This window comes from Patella vulgata, chromosome 3 (assembly GCF_932274485.2).
Source record: "Patella vulgata chromosome 3, xgPatVulg1.2, whole genome shotgun sequence".
Taxonomy (NCBI): Eukaryota; Metazoa; Mollusca; class Gastropoda; family Patellidae; genus Patella; species Patella vulgata.
Window position 1 is genome coordinate 81,337,277 of NC_065881.2, and position 13,559 is coordinate 81,350,835.

At 36.1% G+C, this 13,559-nt stretch overlaps 2 protein-coding genes across 3 annotated transcripts; one reads left to right on the top strand and one right to left on the bottom strand.

Moving 5' to 3' along the window:
* Positions 1-772: 772 nt before the first annotated feature.
* On the top strand, positions 773-7,979 carry LOC126816943 (uncharacterized). 2 transcript variants are annotated; one of them, XR_007678680.2, is made up of 2 exons: positions 773-7,537; positions 7,755-7,979. XR_007678680.2 is itself a non-coding variant. In XM_050543736.2 (2 exons), the coding sequence occupies exon 2, from the start codon at positions 1,520-1,522 to the stop codon at positions 7,139-7,141; it is 5,622 nt and encodes a 1,873-aa protein (XP_050399693.1). In that variant the 5' UTR covers positions 773-979; positions 1,197-1,519; the 3' UTR covers positions 7,142-7,979. The 2 variants fall into 2 exon arrangements, 1 of the variants encoding a protein (XP_050399693.1); XM_050543736.2 differs by having other exon boundaries at positions 773-979; positions 1,197-7,979.
* A 232-nt stretch (positions 7,980-8,211) lies between these two features.
* Positions 8,212-13,474, bottom strand: LOC130010481 (uncharacterized). Its single transcript, XM_056100051.1, has one exon. It carries the CDS (start codon positions 13,434-13,436, stop codon positions 8,346-8,348), a length of 5,091 nt encoding a protein of 1,696 aa, XP_055956026.1. The 5' UTR covers positions 13,437-13,474; the 3' UTR covers positions 8,212-8,345.
* Positions 13,475-13,559: the final 85 nt, after the last annotated feature.

A 13,559-nucleotide genomic window follows, 5' to 3' on the forward strand; every position in this document is an offset into this window, starting at 1 on the left:
TAAGCATTATAATTTAAAAGCACACATGTGTAACATTAATGGTGATTCAATCATTATTGAATAAAAGGAAAGTGTGCTAGAGTTCATTCATATTTGTTGGAGAAATAATTGAGCATCAAGTTGACACGCGAAGGGATGACAAGTTATTCTTAGAATTTGGTAGGAAATATGAAGTTGGAACCTGTTCGATAACGAATGCGAAATGGTATTCGGGAAAATAGACAATTAAGATGATTACAGCCTGATCAACTGGATTCATTCTCTAATACCTATTTTTATAACTGAAGATGCCAAAATATAGACTCAGCCCTACGAATCATAATGTGTTTAATAGGACTACTAAAATATTATCTTTTTCCAAACAAAGACTGGAAGTAGTGGCTATGGAAATGTGTTAAATAAATTTTCCTTTATGTTTGTTCAAATGTTCAGACGACATTAATTTAGAGGGGTGGGGGTGTAGCCATGTGGAAACTAACTTATATTTTTCCACAATTTATTTTTTTTACAAAAACTATAATGATACTGCAAATATTATATCACTTTTTGTTTCGTTTCGGAACATATGTCAGTGGTTACGAAATATCACCGGAAGTTGAAACTGCATGGTTCTCTTCCATTTTGACAATAAAATTCGATAACCGCTCACTCTCTGTCTCTAATATTTTCAGGCCTATGACCAGCTAGACCAATTGTGATGTGAGGCCAGGGTCGTGAGTTCCACTAACCAAGCCATCGAGTCAGCCCAGTCAAGAGCATTAGTCCGTGTTGATTCTAAATGTCATAAATTTAGTAATATATAATTATACAGTAGGCATAGAAGAGTTATGTCCCTTTTTTATTTGGTTTAATTTTCCTGGCATGCAACATTTATAATATATGTACAGCATTTAGAGTTATCTTTCTTAAGTCTAGAAAAAAGGTACAATGGCTGATAGATATTAAAGAAGTTTGTGTTATATAAGGGCCAAACGTATCTGTAAGCATATATTTTTGTTCTTTTGTCTTCTTTCATGTAAACTGTATGTACCAAGATCTATTTTTTCTAAAGCTGAATATAATACATGTAGAAGTAATTATTTAAGGATATCTCGAATCAAGACCGCATGGTGTATTACATTCTGCATGTCATGTTTGTCATGATCATTCTTATATTATTATAAGTGGTAAACATTAGGTTTATTTATATTTTTCAGAAATCAAACAGCTCAAGAATTATTAATGTTATTGTTGTTATTCTCATCAAATACGTAGGCCACAGTGATATTTATGTCCAAGAACTAATAAATGTGCTTTAGTACGGTAATTAATGGTCAAGACGTGTAGTGTATTTATTTGTGACAATTCTCAATAACAAGTCAAGTTGTTTTTCGTGGGTGTTTGCATTTAGACTCAAACCCTTGTACACAGTCATCTGGCTGTTACAATAATTTAGATACGGTCAAGAAAGAAACGAACTTTAATAAGAACTACTGCTATAAATTTTGACGGAAATTTAATCATTCAAGAAACTGTTATTATGGATGAAGATAACGCCCGTGTAGAGATAGCGGTAAAGGATTTAACAAGAAGGAGAAATGATTTGAGAAGATTGATTTCAAGTGAAATTAGTAGTATTGATAACAATTTTAAAGTAGAAATAAATACAATGATGTGTAAAATGGAAGAATCGTGGGACAGGTATCAGTTCATCCACACCCAAGTTCTCAGAAACGTACGAGATGACGTTGAAATTGAAGAAGAATATGTTAGATATGATGAACAGAAACAGCTAACCACCAATTTAAGAAAACGATTAGCTCAGTGGATGAAGGAAGATATACGTCTCAAGACACAGTACACTGAATTTGAAGTATCGTCAGAGAATTCATGTCAAGATAGTGTATCAGGCCTACAAACCAGATCAAAGGCGAGTTGCTCGGATAGTGATAATTCAGAACTTTCTACAACTCTTACAAATGAAAGGTTAGAAAAAGCTAGAGCCTTAAAGGAAGAAGTTGAAAATAAAATAAAGATTTTAGAAAATAAACAAAGAAAGGCTAAAGAGAGAAAGTCTTCACGTAGAGAAACGGTAAATACATGTATTCAGCCAGACCCTCCACTAAATGGCGACGTTAACATAGGTAAATGTGAACATAATCCGGCTGCCGTACCGCCGCCAAGTAATACACTCCAAGATATACTGTCAAGTCAAATGAAGTGTATGGAGAAAATGATGGAAGGACAAATGCAGAGTACTTTGCTGTTAACACTTCCGAAGCCCGAAATGCCTGTATTTAGCGGTAATCCAGTTGAATTTCACGCCTTCATGAAAGCCTTCGAGAATTTAATAGCAGATAAAACCGACAACTGTAGTACCAAGTTATATTTTCTTATACAGTATACCAGAGGTGAAGTCCAAGACCTAATGAAAAGTTGTCTTTCTAAACACCCGAATGATGGATATGCAGAAGCCATTCTGTTGTTGAAAAAACGATTCGGTCAAAACTACAAAATCGCCACAGCCTACGTTGATAAAGTGACAAGCTGGCCAACAATAAAAACAGAAGACGGCATAAATCTACAGCGTTTTGCAGATCTCCTTACTAGTTGCACTAACACTTTAAATGAAATAGGCTACATAAGTAAACTAGATAACACTGACTGTTTGAAAAGAATAATTTCCAAGTTGCCTTACGACATAAGAAAAAAGTGGAGAAATAAAGCCGACTACATAACTGAATTTCAAGACAGGGAAATCACTATCATAGATGTTACAGAGTTTGTGTCAAGAGAGGCTAGAATAGTTACACATCCAGTTTTCGGAAACGTGCAAAATACTGTTACCCCACCCGATTCAGATAAGCATAAAACACGATTCAGGGGAGGTAACTTCTCAAGAACTAATTTTTTGGCTAAACTGGAAGAAGAGAGAACGAATAAGACAGAACAAGATACGCCTTCGAGATCATTCCCAAAGTGTCCCTCTTGTAAAGGCGATCATACGTTAGTCGAATGCGATAAATTTAAGAAAATGAATATTGACGATAAACGACGTTTTGTTCAGGAAAGTAGACTCTGTTTTAATTGTTTAACTTATGGACATCGTGCTGGGTTTTGTAGAAAACGCATAAATTGTGATATATGTAAGGGACATCACGCTACCATACTTCATCAGCAGAATCCAATTCCTCAAGCTACAAGTTGTTTCACAAATGAAGGTAAATTGAAATCGTCAAAGATAGGCCAACCCTTTATTTTTGGTAAAATTAGAAATGGCGGAAAACTGTTACCAGCGATCGGGTTATATGACAGTGGTTCAAACGGCACATTTGTTACGAGTACAGCTTTAAGTAAAGTTGGTATAACCGGCAAATCGACAGAGCTAGGATTAACTACACTTTGTAAAGAAAACGATTCCGTAAACAGTTTGGTCACAGACGTGGAATTCCTCAGTCAGGATGAAGAACACCTTACTGTATTGAATTCGGTATATTCTCTCCCGTCCTTGCCTATATCGACTGCAGATATCCCAACACAAGAAGATATTGACTCTTGGCCGCATTTAAAGGGTATTACTGTACCCAAGTTAGTACCAGGACAAGAAGTTGATTTATTGATCGGCAATGACAATAGTGTTATTTTCGAACCGTTAGAAATCAGGCACAGTCAGAATAACGGCCCCTTTGCTGTCAGAACAAAATTTGGTTGGTTAATTAATGGACCTTTTGGGAAGAATGCTTCACAGCAGAGAACATGTAATTTTATGAGGAAAGATGTTGAACTTAACCAGCAGTTTGAGCAGTTTTGTAACTATGAATTTAATGATTCCATTGACGATACCCTAGTCACCATGTCTCGCGAAGATAGTAAAGCATTATCTGTATTTGAACAGTCTATAAATCTGGTTGATGGTCACTATGAAGTATCGCTGCCTTGGAAACATGATCAACTACAGCTACCAAATCCAAGAATAATGGCAGAACACAGGTTAATGTTATTGAAACGAAGATTCCTGAAAGATGCTGTTTTATTTGAAAAGTATTCAGAGATAATTAACGAACTTCTCTCCAAGAAATACGCAGAGGTAGTCCCTCCTGGCCATATAGATAGGGCTAACGATAGAGTATGGTATCTGCCACACCACCCGGTGGTAAACACAAAGAAGCCAGGAAAACTTAGGGTCGTTTTTGACTGCGCAGCAAAGTTTAAGGGAGTAGCTTTGAACGACGTACTTCTTAAGGGCCCAGATTTGACCAGTTCCCTTGTTGGAGTATTACTGAGGTTTCGCCAAGGATACTATGCATTAATGGGCGACGTAGAATCTATGTTTCATCAAGTGAATGTGCCTCAAGATGAAAGAGACGTGTTTCGTTTCCTATGGTGGCAGTCAAATGATGTTAATGGTGAACTCATTGAGCTACGTATGCGCGTCCATTTGTTTGGGGCAACTTCATCGCCCAGCGTTTGTAACTTTACCCTACGTAGAACCGCAGAAGACAACTGCGAAGCTTTTGACAGCGAAGTTGTTGAAACAGTACAGAAAAACTTCTATGTTGATGACTGTTTGAAGTCTTTGGACGATGAAAATGAAGCCATAAGTCTTGTAGACAACCTGAGGAAACTATTACTGAAAGGAGGATTTAATTTAACGAAATGGGTTTCAAACTCAAGAAACATTATTAAATCTATATCGGAGACCGAGAGAGCTAAAACTGTGAAGAACCTGGACTTCGACGGATTACCAATCGAACGTGCTCTAGGTGTTTTGTGGGATACAGAATCGGATTGCTTCACCTTTAATGTAGTGTTGAAAGAAAAACCAATAAGTAGACGTGGCATATTGTCGATCCTGTCATCGGTGTCTGATCCTTTAGGATTCGTAGCTCCTTTCGTTTTGAATGCTAAGTTGATACTTCAAGAACTTTGTCGCTTAAAACTTGGATGGGACAATAAGATACCAGATGAGTATGAGAAATTGTGGCTTTCCTGGATGGAAGATCTTCCTCTGCTATCTAATTTACAAGTCAGTAGGTGTCTTAAACCACCACCATCGTGTGCTAGAGTTGTGTCGGTACAGTTACATTGTTTTTCGGATGCCTCACAACAAGGTTATGGTGCTGTCAGTTACTTACGTTTTATTGATGATGCTGGAAATGTATGCTGTTCGTTTGCGACTGGTAAATCTCGAGTTTCACCATTAAAGAGCATAAGCATTCCCAGACTAGAATTATCAGCAGCAGTAGTCTCGGTTAGATTAAACAAAATCATTACAAGAGAACTACAGATGAAGATAGACAAGAGTTTTTATTGGACAGATAGTACTTCGGTACTAAAGTATGTCAACAATCAAGATAAGCGGTTTCATACTTTTGTAGGCAATCGAATTTCGACTATTTTAGATGGATCTCAGCCTTCGCAGTGGAAGTACGTGGAATCGGCAAGAAATCCCGCTGATGAAGCTTCAAGGGGCGTTGCCGCCAAGACTATTTTGGGAGGTTCCAAGTGGATATCGGGGCCGGATTTTCTTTGGAAGGATGAGTTAGAATGGCCCAGTCAGCCCCATGAATATGTAATTCAAGACACAGATCCCGAGGTTAGAATTGAAAAACATTCACGGTTTGTTATAAAGGGAGATAACTCCCTTCTCGATCAGCTCGTCAAAAGATTTTCGTCGTGGTACAAGTTAAAAAGGTGTGTGGCATGGATCTTAAGGTACCGGGAAATTCTTAAAGCTAGATGTCAAGGAAACCAGGCTGGTCGAGATGTTAAGAAATTACAGGAACCCTCTAGACTAACAGTTGTAGAGTTAACGGCTGCAGAGACAGAAATTTTGAAGCTCGTGCATAAAACTAGTTTTCCGGAAGAGTATGCTGTTTTGTCAAAGAAAGATGAAAATGGTCGTGTCAGCAGAAAGAGTCCTATATTTAAGTTGGATCCAGTACTGATCGGAGGTCTAATTAGAGTAGGTGGTCGCCTGAGAAGACACAATGGACTATTCGACACAAAGCATCAGATCATTTTACCCAAGCGGAATCCTGTGACTGAATTAGTTATTCGCCATTATCATGAGATGTTAGCTCATTCTGGTAGAGAATATTGTTTATCTAGTATTAGAAGGAGATTTTGGCCTATAAATGGTAACTCTGCGGTACGTCGAGTTTTAAGTGATTGTTATAATTGTCGCAGAAGGAATGCACCAGTTTGTAATCAACGAATGGCTGATCTACCAAAGGAACGAGTCACTCCAGATCTTCCACCATTTTCCTACATAGGAATAGACTGTTTCGGACCGTTCTTTGTGAAGAGAGGAAGAAGTCAGCTCAAACGATATGGGTGCATTTTTACCTGTCTGTCCTGTCGTGCGGTTCATCTCGAGGTTCTGCATTCAATGGACACAGATTCTTTTCTAAACGCCTTTCGTCGGTTCATATGTAGGCGAGGATCACCACTGAAGATTAGAAGTGACAATGGTGGTAATTTTGTTGCTGGTAGTAAAGAGATTAAAGGGTCAATAGAAGAATGGAATCGGAAGCAGGTTGATGATTTCATGCTACAGAGGGAAATAGAATGGTGTTTTAATCCACCAGCGGGGTCACATTTTGGTGGCATCTGGGAAAGGTGTATCCGCTCAGTTCGTAAAATTTTAGATTCACTGCTGAATGAACAAGTATTGTGCGGCGAAAGCCTGAACACTTTGTTTTGTGAAGTGGAAATGATTATTAATGGACGTCCGTTAACCAAGGTATCTGATGATCCCAATGATCAAGAAGCTTTAACCCCAAATCATTTGATGTTGCTCCGTGCCGCAGGTAGTTATCCACCTGGTTTATTCGTAGAAAGGGACCTGTACGTCAGGAACCGATGGAGGCAAGTCCAGTACCTTGCTAACGTTTTTTGGCGTCGATGGACACGTGAATATCTTCCGCTCCTACAGGTGCGACAGAAGTGGAATGAGAAACAAAGGAACTTAGTCATTGGTGATGTCATTTTACTTGCTGATAAGGATCAACCGAGAGGATCGTGGCCTTTGGGACGTGTGGTTGAAGTTTATCCGGATGACCAGGGAACAGTGCGTGTTGTAAAATTACTGACTAAGGATTGTAAATCTTTATGTAGACCTGTAGATAAGTGTGTATTGCTAGAAAATGCATCTGATTAGAATATTGTGCTTCGTGGTATATGATATGTAATTAATTGCTATGGTTAAGACAGTATTATTAAGAATCAGTAATGTTACTTTTATTGTGTACTTTTTATGGTTAGGATAGTGTTATTTAGAATCATTAATGTTACTTTTATTAAACGTTTCACTAGTTAAGTTCCACGTTTAACGGGGCCGGTATGTTGATTCTAAATGTCATAAATTTAGTAATATATAATTATACAGTAGGCATAGAAGAGTTATGTCCCTTTTTTATTTGGTTTAATTTTCCTGGCATGCAACATTTATAATATATGTACAGCATTTAGAGTTATCTTTCTTAAGTCTAGAAAAAAGGTACAATGGCTGATAGATATTAAAGAAGTTTGTGTTATATAAGGGCCAAACGTATCTGTAAGCATATATTTTTGTTCTTTTGTCTTCTTTCATGTAAACTGTATGTACCAAGATCTATTTTTTCTAAAGCTGAATATAATACATGTAGAAGTAATTATTTAAGGATATCTCGAATCAAGACCGCATGGTGTATTACATTCTGCATGTCATGTTTGTCATGATCATTCTTATATTATTATAAGTGGTAAACATTAGGTTTATTTATATTTTTCAGAAATCAAACAGCTCAAGAATTATTAATGTTATTGTTGTTATTCTCATCAAATACGTAGGCCACAGTGATATTTATGTCCAAGAACTAATAAATGTGCTTTAGTACGGTAATTAATGGTCAAGACGTGTAGTGTATTTATTTGTGACAATTCTCAATAACAAGTCAAGTTGTTTTTCGTGGGTGTTTGCATTTAGACTCAAACCCTTGTACACAGTCATCTGGCTGTTACAGTCCGTTCGTGACATATCTTGCAACCACCTCAATTAACTTGAGCAAGACGTGTTACATAAACAACATATATCGATTTTAAAACAATTGGATGATAACTTTTGGCGTTAGAGCGTTCCCAAGAAATTGTGGATGGACGGACGGGCGGGGGCGACGGCAATGTACGTCCACATTTCTATGTGGGCGTATAATAAAATAAATCTTGATGGGATCCCAAGTCTGTTTTTAACCACATTTCAATGTGAGTGTGTAAAAATCTATATGTGTTTTATATTGACAACCTTGAAATAATAAACTAAAGCAAAACAAAAAAATATACATATATCATGATGAATGAAACGACTACAAATCTTTGTACATATATTATGATAAATGAACTTTCATGTGAAGTTTCAGTTTACGTTTTGCATTAAAGGCCTTATCACAAAATTCACATTCAAATGGGTTTTCTTTAGAATGGGTTACCATGTGTTGCTTTAAATTACTTTTATCAGCAAATGTTTTACTACAAACATCACATTGAAATGGCTTAACTCCAGTATGAACGAGCTTATGTTTGGCAAGATTACCTCGAGCAATAAATGATTTAGAACAAAGATGGCATTTATATGGCCTTTCACCTGTATGAGTTCTAAAGTGTGTCTTTAGGTTATCATTTTGTTTAAATCTCATGTCACAAACATCACATTTGTAAGGTTTAAGGTCATGCTTTCTGATTTGATGATTCTGTAGAAAATTACTCTGGACAAATGACTCGTCACAAAATTCGCATTTAAAAGGTTTTGGTTTGGAATGGCTTTTCATGTGTTTTTGCAAACACACAGGAAGAATAAAAGTTTTACTACAAAGTTCACATTTATATGGTTTTTTTCCGGTATGAGTTACAATGTGTCTATTAAGATCACTCATCTTACGAAATGATTGCTCACATACATTACATTTTAGGGACGGTTCTCCGTGATTCTCCTTTACGTGTGTTTTTAAACTTTTTGGGTGACTATATGACTTGTTACAAACCTCGCACTGGAAAGGATTATCTTTAGTATGTAACATCATGTGGATTTTAAAAGGTTCTTTGTAGCAAAATCCTTTATCACAAACATCACATACGTAAGGTTTGTATTCTGAATGGGTGTAGCCATGAATTTTTAAATAGCTTTCTCTTGCAAATGATTTATCACACACATGGCATTTATATGGTTTATTTCCAGTGTGAGCAATCAAATGTGCCTTCAGCTGGCTGGGATTACCATATAACTTACCACATATTTTACACTTGAGGTGTTTTTCCTTAGTATGAATTTTGGCATGCTGATTACGAGTTTTTTCACAAGTAAATGCTTTACCACAAACATCACAATTAACAGGTTTTTCACCTGTATGTGTCAAAGCATGATATTTGAGTTGAGTTCTTCTAGAATAGGATTTACCACAAATATCACATTTGTAATTCTTCTCACCTGTATGAATTCTCAAGTGAACTTTAAGTTTGTGTTTGAAATAAAATGACTTGCCACAAATGTCACAAGTAAAATTCTTTTCTTCCTTGTGAATGACCATATGTATAGCTAGATTACTCTTTAACCCAAACGATTTACCACATTCAGTACAGGTAAATGGTTTCTCACCTGTGTGAATTCTCTTATGTACAACTAGATTACTGTTCGTATTAAATGACTGACCACAAACATCACATTCAAAAGGTTTTATTCCTGAATGAATTTTAGAGTGATTGCGTAGTTGTGTGTTGGTACAAAATTGTTTATGACAAACAGCACAAGAAATAACTTTAATCCGAGCTGCACAATGCCTGTCGAGTTGCGTGGATTTATAGAATTTAACATTGCAAATAAAACATCTAAAACAAGTATGGGTATTCATATGCGATTTCAGATTGCTATGTGTAAGAAACAATTTATCACAAACATTGCATTTACAGGATTTTCCTTGGTTATCATCGTGAATAGTCATCATGTGAGTACGAAGGTAGCTCTCTAATCGAAATCTTTTAAAACAAATTTTACATTCTGAAGGTTTTTCTACAGAATGAGTTTTCAAATGGTTCTGAAGATGATGCTTTCTAAATGATTTCCCACAAAAATCGCACACACAATCTTTATCTTTATGAATTCTCCTGTGTGTCAATAGAGAGGAGGGACTCCTAAAAGATTTACTACAAACATCACATTTATAGGGCTGTTCGCCTGTATGAATGCGTAAATGTATTTTTAGACAAGCATTTGTAACAAATGACTGATCACAAACACTGCATTTAAAGGGTTTTGCTTTAGTGAGTAATATAGGAGCAAGATATCCTTGAATTTCCTCATCTTTATCTTCTTGTATTTCATGACATTTATTAATCAAGAGATTTTTATTTTTCTTAGTTTTATCAATTTCACATGACTGTTTTTCTTTCTCCATATCATTTTTCACTAATTTCTGATCTTTCTTATCCAATATGTTTTGTATTCTGCTTTTTTCTAAACCATCTACTTCACTATCCAAATTAGTTTCATCACTATCATTAACATTCCTACTAACATCAACACCATTAACCTTGCCTTCATCATCATCATCGCCATTGTCGCCATTGTCACCACCACCACCATTAGTAACATCTGTATTATTTAAATTAGCTCCATTAAACTTTCCATCATCACCATCAGTAACATCCTCACTATTTATATTACATGTAGCTCCATTATCCTTACCATCATCACCATCATCATCATTATTATTAACAGTCCTACTATTTACCTTGCCAGCACCACCATATACCTCAGGAGGACTATTAACATCACCATGATCATCACCATTAACCTTGTCACCAATTTCATTAACCTTGTCGTCATATACCTCATCACTATTCACTTTATCAGCTTTATCGCCATCATTTCGATCAACATTAACACCGTCATTTACCTCCGCATTAACATCACCACCATTCTTACTATTAACATTTCCAGCAGCAGCATTAACCTGACCATCAACCTCCTTACAAGCATTAACGCCATCAGCATTAACACCAGAATTAACACCATCATTTACATCAGCATTAACATCCCCACCATTCCAACTGTTAACATTGCCAGCAGCAGCATGAACCTGACCATCAACCCCCTTAATATCACCATTACCTCCATCAAATAAAACCTCTTTTTTTTCTTTATGAGTTTTCATATGTTTGTTCAGTTTACTTTGTGTTAAAAATAATTTATCACAGACAACACATTTAAAGTTCTTGTTTCTTCTGTGAATCTTCAAGTGGACCTGAAGATGACGCTTTCTAAATGATTTCCCACAAAAAGAACATAGAGCGTCTTTTTCGTTATGAATTATGCTGTGTGTCGAAAGAGAAGATGAGCTACTAAATGATTTACTACAAACATCACATTTATATGGCCTCTCCCCAGTATGAATGCGCATATGTGTTTCCAGAACAACTTTCTTAGCAAATGATTTATCACAAACATCACATACAAAAAGTTTTATTCTCAAATGTTTTTTGTCATCTTTGTGAATCTTCCTGTGTTTCTCTCCTGCGTGAACACGCAAATCTATTTTAAAATTATCCATGCTGGTAAATGATTTCTCACTAACATTACATTTCAAAGCTTTATCTTTAGTATGAATTCTAGGACCACCATTGACCTCACCATCATCACCACTATTGGCCAGACCATAATCATCACCATCATTGACCTCACTATCATCACCACCAATGAACTTGCCATCATTGACCACACCATCCTCACCATCATTGACTTCACCATTATCACTATGATTAACTTCACCATTATCACTATGATTGACTTCACCATTATCACCATGATTGACTTCACCATTATCACCATGATTGACTGCACTATCATCACCCACACTATCATCATCACGCTTGACTGCACTATCATCACCACCATTGACCTCATCATCATCACCCACACCACCATCAACCTCACCAACACCGTCATCATTTATCTCTTCATCATCACTTCCATGAAACTTCATAACATGTGCTCGAAGATTTTGCTTTCGTGTAAATAGTTTTCTACAAATTTTACATTCGAAGTGTTTTTCTACAGCATGAGTTTTGATGTGTTTCTGAAGATAATGCTTTCTATATGACTTCCCACAGATATTACATGTACTATCCTTACCCTTATGAATCTGTCTGTGTGTCAGTAGAAGTGCAGAACCCTTAAATGATTTACTACAAACACAACACTGATAGGGTTTGTCACCTGTATGATCACGCACATGTATAACTAAATTACCTTTGCTAGTAAATGACTTCCCACAAACATGACATTTAAAACCTTTTCCTTCTGAAGGAGCATGATGAACATCATCATCTGCTCTTTCTTCACATTCGAAATCCCTTTTTAGAGAATTAGTTTTAAAATGTTGATTTGCATTACTTTGTGTAGAAAATAATTTATGCATCTTTAGACGACTCTGGCAAGTAAATGACTTGTCACAAATATCACATTCAAAAGTTTTTCCTTGAGTATTAACATGAGTTTTCAAATGTCTGTTCAGTTCTCCTTGTGTAAAAAATAATGCATCACAGATATCGCATTTACAATTCTTTTCTCCACTGTGAAACCTCACATGTTCATGAAGCCCACGCTTAAATTTAAATCGTTTTCTACAAATTTTACACTCGAAAGTTTTTTCTACACCACCATTGACCTCATCATCATCACCCACACCATCATCACCACCATTGACCTCACCATCATCATTTATCTCTTCATCATCACTTCCATGAAACTTCATAACATGTGCTTGAAGACTGTTCTTTTGTGTAAATAGTTTTCTACAAATTTTACATTCGAGGCGTCTTTCTACAGCATGAGTTCTGATGTGTTTCTGAAGATAATGCTTTCTATATGACTTCCCACAGATATTACATGTACTATCCTTACCCTTATGAATCTGTCTGTGTGTCAGTAGAAGTGCAGAACCCTTAAATGATTTACTACAAACACAACACTGATAGGGTTTGTCACCTGTATGATCACGCACATGTATAACTAAATTACCTTTGCTAGTAAATGACTTCCCACAAACATGACATTTAAAACGTTTTCCTTCTGAATGAGCAAGATGAACATCATCATCCGCCTTTTCTTCACGTTCGAAATCCCTTTTTAGAGAATTAGTTTTAATTTGTTGATTTACATTACTTTGTGTAGAAAATAATTTATGCATCTTTAGATGACTCTGGCAAGTAAATGACTTGTCACAAATATCACATTCAAAAGTTTTTCCTTGAGTATTTTCATGAGTTTTCAAATGTCTGTTCAGTTCTCCTTGTGTAAAAAATAATGCATCACAGATATGGCATTTACAATTCTTTTCTCCACTGTGAACCCTCATATGTTCACGAAGCCCACACTTAAGTTTAAATCGTTTTCTACAAATTTTACACTCAAAAGTTTTTTCCATAGAATGAGTTTTAATGTGGTTCCGAAGATGATGCTTTCTGAACGATTTCCCACAAATATTACATACAGAGTCTTTTTCCTTGTGAATTCTGCTGTGTATGAGTATAGAGGCTACACTGCTAAA

Excerpts from the sequence above, each read along its gene's own strand:
- LOC126816943 (XM_050543736.2), top strand. The coding sequence starts at position 1,520 with ATGGATGAAGATAACGCCCGTGTAGAGATAGCGGTAAAGGATTTAACA.
- LOC130010481 (XM_056100051.1), bottom strand. The coding sequence starts at position 13,436 with ATGGAAAAAACTTTTGAGTGTAAAATTTGTAGAAAACGATTTAAACTT.